The sequence below is a fragment of the Monodon monoceros genome, unplaced genomic scaffold, assembly GCF_005190385.1.
Source record: "Monodon monoceros isolate NGI ecotype Baffin Bay Population unplaced genomic scaffold, NGI_Narwhal_1 Super_Scaffold_15, whole genome shotgun sequence".
NCBI classification, from domain to species: domain Eukaryota; kingdom Metazoa; phylum Chordata; class Mammalia; order Artiodactyla; family Monodontidae; genus Monodon; species Monodon monoceros.
The window spans coordinates 64182273-64187923 of NW_021703771.1; the positions used below are offsets into that span (position 1 = coordinate 64182273).

The window sequence follows — 5651 nt, forward strand, 5'->3', positions numbered from 1 at the left end:
GGTGGCAGTGTAGAAAAATACTGATTTAATTGGGAAGAAACAAAGAGGATCTTGAAGATGAAATCTAGGTGATGAAAGAGTCTTGGAATTTTCAGTGCCAGTTTGGGAGGAGATATAAGGTGTCGAAAGTGATATTAGCGTGGTCACTGCAGTTGCTGAAGAAGATATGGCTGTCATAGGGCTCCTTGTTATACAAAAGCTAGTCTCCTTTGGATTAAATATTACACTAGCTATGGGAGAAGGATGTTATGTCTACCAAGAACATAGTAACATGGTTTTAGAAGGCTCTTTCTTCCCCCACTTGACCTCTGGTTTGAACTATTCTTTTCTGGTGTTCTTCTATATGTTCTTTTATTCCACAAATATGTGTCGAACACTTACTATCTGTGGGGCACTGTTTTAGGCACTGAGGATTCAACAGAGAAATCCTCACCCTCTTGAAATCTACATTCTAGTGAGGAAAGACAGTAAACAAAGTAAATAAACATTAAAATATATCATATAAATTTAAATAAATAAAAAATATAAATTTATCAATAAAAATAAAAAATATGTAGTATAGTAATTAAGTACTATTGGGGAAAAAGAAAGCAAGGGAAGGAAAGAGGGAGGGTGAGTTCTAGCTTTCTCAGCAGTTATCAAGGTTTGGTCTGTAACCAGCTGTGTGTCCACTGCTGCACTGGGCCCATTGTGATCTGATTGTTCCAGCTCCACCCGACAAACACTAGAGTGTCTACAGCTTCCTCTCTCCCCTTTGTATGCTCCATACTTATTCTTGCTTTCATGCCTTTTTAAAAGGCTGATCTTCAACACTTTCCAATGAAGACTTCTTTGACAATGCTAGCCTCTGCTAACCTATCTCCTGGGGACCTGAGGGGACCACTGTATGAGAAAAGAAGTGTTTCCATTCAGGTTAATAGGTGATTAATTTTTTTTGCTTGTTTCATATGTGTTTGTTGTACTTGCAAGCAAAGCACTCTTGCTGGTAGGCTCATCGGAGGAAATATAAAAGATGAGATATGGTGCCTATCTTCAGAGAATTTAAAATATAATGGGAGAGAGAAAATGCTCTCCCTGTGGTGAGAAGACCTTGGAAAGAGAGCCTGTATAAAATCTGATACTTCATGGTATGGTATAGCAAGTGACTTTCAGACTTTTTTGTTGTCATTGTTCATTTGTCTGCACCCACAATGAGAAATGGACTTTACATCATGACTCAGTATATATATATATATATATATGTTTGGGTTTGTGTGTGTGTAAAACTAAATTTTACAAAATAATATGTATGTTTTACAAAACAATACTTAATTTCTATATGCAATGCATTCTGATATTTTCTCTTCTATTCCAATTTACAAAAAATCCTGAGAGAAACCCTCTGAATTAATTTTAAAACCTGTCAGGAGAATATGACCCACAGTTTGGAAAACATTGGTGGAGCCAGGTGGTAGGCACACAGAGGTGGAAAATGAGAGTATGGGGTGGTATGAGTCCAGGGAAATCTGTCTTGCAAAAGATTATACTTGACCTATTCCTTGAAAGGAGCATCCTGTTTAGATTATTGGGGTCCAAGACAGTGTTAATGCTGAGTTGCGACAACAGTATGAGCAAAGAAGTCACTGAAGTGGAGTCAGCAACCAGTACAGGGGTCACTGAGAGCAGAATTCTGAACTTTTATGTGACTGCTTTTGTATATTATGGAAATAATGTAAAAGTCAAACTAAAGGCCTGAACAGAGATTTTGAGGGTACATATTTGAGAAAAAATTACTGTTGATAATTGGGAATGACCTAATAGGAGAGCACATCTATGACATTTAATAATCCATATTATTATTTATATTAGTATTCCATTTTTGTCAAAGTTCTTTGTAATCACAATTATCATTATTCCTCAAAGTAAACCTGTGGGCAAAGGAGAAGCCATTGCCAGAGGAAGAAACTGGTGCAAAGAGATAATATACATTGTTCAAGGTATATTTACTTAAAGTGATGTTAGCAGATCAAGCTAACTCTGGCCCAGATGAGTTAGTTCACCCTGAGAGTTCAGAAGACAGGGACAAATTTCAAACAAAGAAACCAAACAGAATAAGAACATTGAAACAATGACCACTTAGTCTCATCCAGCCCTGAAGATTAGCTTGTTCCTTTTCTCCAGGGTGTAAATTGTTTACTTTCGGTGACCTTAATTTGTTGCTGTGTTTCATTGAATTTTGCAAAGACCTGGGTGATGGAGCGAGTGATGATGTTTGGAGAAAGGAAAGCTTGGGTAGAGGTACGATTTTTCTGAAGTTCATTTCAGAGCACATGAGTTGATCAGGGAAATTAAAGAAAGAGAAGCCAAGTGTGGCTCTACAGAGCTCAGTGGCTTCCTCAGTTTTCCTAGAGTTCTTCCCCCGGAAGCATCTGAGGGGAGGGCTTTGTGTCATCTCTTCCATCTTGTGCTTTTTAACCTGGTTCTCTCTTTCTTTTCTTTCTTTCCTTCCTCCGTCCCTCCCTCCCTCCTCCCTCTCTTTCTCCTTCAGAAATGGTGGGGAAAAGGGAAAGATAAAAGGGCTAGAACAGTAGGATTCCTGTGAAATTCCACATGTTTTATGCAAAGTAGAAAATGGAATCTTTTAACTGTACCTAAGTTTTGTTTTTAACATCTTGAATTTAGTACATTTTCTTTGTTGTTGCAATAAAATCAGAACTATTGCCTGTGTGTCAAATTTGACTAAGGCTAAAAATAGACTAGCAAGGTTGGGCATGGAAGAAGTGGCCTGCTTCTCCTTCCTCCTTTTCATTTTGTTTCAGTTTGAATGAGAAGGAGGTGGCTCACACAATGAACAAGAACAGCAACTGGCTGGGTGTCTGTGTGCTTTGAGCCAATTATGATATTTTTGTGGGAAAGTTTCCAATTCTGAAGTCTCAGTTATGTAGAGGTGGGAGGCAGCTGGTGGGAATGTCTGTCTGCAGGGTACATGCACGATTACTCTGATTCAATATGGCATGAGAGCAATGCGCTTATTCAAGAAAAGAATTATCTAAATTTTCCTGTACTTTAAAGCTTCTTCATCCTCACCGTTAAAGAAAAAACCAAAACTCAAAACACTTGAAGAAAAAAAAAGTCACAGCCAAAGTTACCAAAATATTTTGAGATCTCTCAGCCATGTCTAGTGAGGGATATCAGTAATGAAATTAATCTAAGTCCAGTGGCCCACATTAACTCACTACATTCCTCCACAGCACCAATACCCTCCCCTTGAAGTCTTCCTTTCATTAACTACCATCATCCTTTCCTCCAGTATTCGGAATTTCTTAACTCTCTCCTTCATCCCTCACGTCCAAGTGGCCACCAAATCCTGCTGCATCTACCTTCAAAGCATTTGTCCATTTAGTTATTCATGTATTTGTCATGCATTCATTAACTACCTACTGTGTACCATGCACCGCATTAGGTACCATGGATACAGTGACGACTAAGACAGACAGCTTCTGCCATCACAGAGCTTATAGTCTAGTGGGGGCCCAGACAACAGACAAGTAAATAGGCAATTTCAATACTGTGTGTGCAAGCTCTTGTGGTGGGCAAGGTACAGGGAGCACATGGGGATGAATCTAACTTTGGGGTATCAGAGAAGGCTTCCTAGAGAATTGATGATTTAGCTGAGACTTTAAGGTTCAGAAAAATATATCCAGAAGAAGAACGCTTTAGGCATCCTCCATTCAACAAAATTTTATTCAACACTAACTGTGGGTCAGGCTTTATGCTAGACTCTGCAGAATTAGTTAGAAAGATAGACAATCCCGGCTCTTCTAGTGCTTAGGGGAGTTGGGGTGGGAGAGAAATAGACATGAAAGTATAGGCACAAAATATCTATTATAACTATGAGGTGGCCCTCTATAAAGAGTCACTTTCCTCAAACAAAATTAGGGAATTAAAAGATTCATCACTTCCCTACTGAAAAGCCCAACCACCAATTGCTCCTGAGTATCCAGTGCTCTTTCCTGTAGCTCCAGGCTCTGGAACAGACTCTGCTATAAATGCCCAGAGTTCCCAGTCAGAGTCTCCCCATTAGATGGGCACAGGGCGGGTATTTCCCTGTCTACCTCTTTATGCTTCAGAACACAGCCTAAGATTCTTTACTGGAGAGCTGGGTTAATTAAAGAAGATCACACTATATAGGAAGGGAGAACTGTAAATTGTCAGCTAACATAGTTTTCGCTCCATAGTTTATGGGGAGAGTACTTAATTTATACACTCAACAAATATATGCTAGCTGTCCGCTGGGGTGCCCAAGACACATAAAATCTCCTACCTATGGAGCTTTCATTTGAGAAGCAGATAGACAGGAAATAAGTAAACTTATACTTTGACAACATAATTAGAGACGGATGAGGTGATACTTCTGATAGCTCTTCTGGGGAGGTGTGTCAGTTATATCATCATGAAGGAAGTGATGTGTTTGAGCTGAGACCGGAGGGTTGGGAAAGAGCTGGTTTTCCATAAAGCAGAAAAAGAGACCATGTGAAACTTTTCCCAGGGTCCCCTGCCCCTCAAGTCACTACCTTATCACAGGTGTCACCTTCTAATCTCCACCTGCTCACAACAGTGGCCACCTATCTTTCAGGACAACTCAGTCCTATCCAAGGGGATTGGGTTTCCCCTCCAGGCACTACCTGCTTCTTGGTCCCAGGCGATGTTCAGTAACATCCCTGAATGGTGGGTCCTGTTTGAGTGAGCGGTTTCACCACTAGGCTGTGACGGCCTTCCATTCACGGACTCTGCTGTGCTTTCCCATTGTCTAGGAACTCAACTCTATTTCTTTAATTTCTGAATCTACGATTGTTTCTGAATGGCAAAGGCTTTCGATGGATGATTAATTAGAAAACCTCTGCTTTCCATTCCTGTTCTGGTCGCCCGCCTATTTTTCCCAGACCATATTGTTCTAAGCCTCAGTTGCATGAAGGTCAGGAGGCCCCCGACTAACTCCAGATGCCATTGAATTGGCTTTCGGGGCCATTTCAGGAAGGTCGGTCCGCAGGCGCCGGGGTGCAGCAGGGCCCCGGGAGTGAGGGCGCCCCGATGACGTCACTCCAAGGTGGCCGGCTCAGCGCGGGGCGTGACGTCACGCGGGCGGGCCGGGCTACCGTGAGGTCACCTGGTGGGCGCGGCCAGGCCGAATCCCCAGTGTCGTCACGGGAGGGGGCGGGGCCAGAGCGTGTCAGCGAAGCCGAATCAAAACAAGCCTGAGACCCGCCTTTTCCCTCCGGCTCGGGAGCGTCTAGCTTGCGCCCCGAGCCCGCGGCGCCCGCGCGGCTGCGAGCCTCGGGTGGCCGCGCGCCGGCTCCAGGAAGCCGGGGAGGGCGCGGCGGCCGGGATGGCGCGGCGCGGGCCGCGCGGCTAGACGGGCGCCAGAGGAGCTACCGGCCCGCGCCCTCCGTTCTCGGCCTCCCGGACCGGGCGCCGAGCCGCTGGGAGCCGCCTTCGCCGACGCGGGGCACCTGGACACTCGCGAGATGCCCAACCCCAAAAACAGTAAAGGCGGCCGCAAAAACAAGCGCGCCAACAGCAGCGGGGACGAGCAGGAAAATGGAGCCGGCGCCCTGGCAGCGGCGGGCGCGGCGGCCGGGGGGGCCCTGGCGGCGGCGGCCGGCTGCGGAGCT

The 5651-nt window shown here is 44.3% G+C and overlaps 1 protein-coding gene across 1 annotated transcript in view; it reads left to right on the forward strand.

The window, feature by feature from the left end:
• The first annotated feature begins 5338 nt into the window (after nucleotides 1–5338).
• Nucleotides 5339–5651, forward strand: part of HECA (hdc homolog, cell cycle regulator) — a 43631-nt gene continuing 43318 nt past the window's right edge. Inside the window, exon 1 of the mRNA XM_029223809.1 lies at nucleotides 5339–5650. Coding sequence (XP_029079642.1) covers nucleotides 5505–5650 — 146 coding nt within the window. The 5' untranslated portion in view covers nucleotides 5339–5504. The remainder of the gene's footprint in view (nucleotide 5651) is intronic.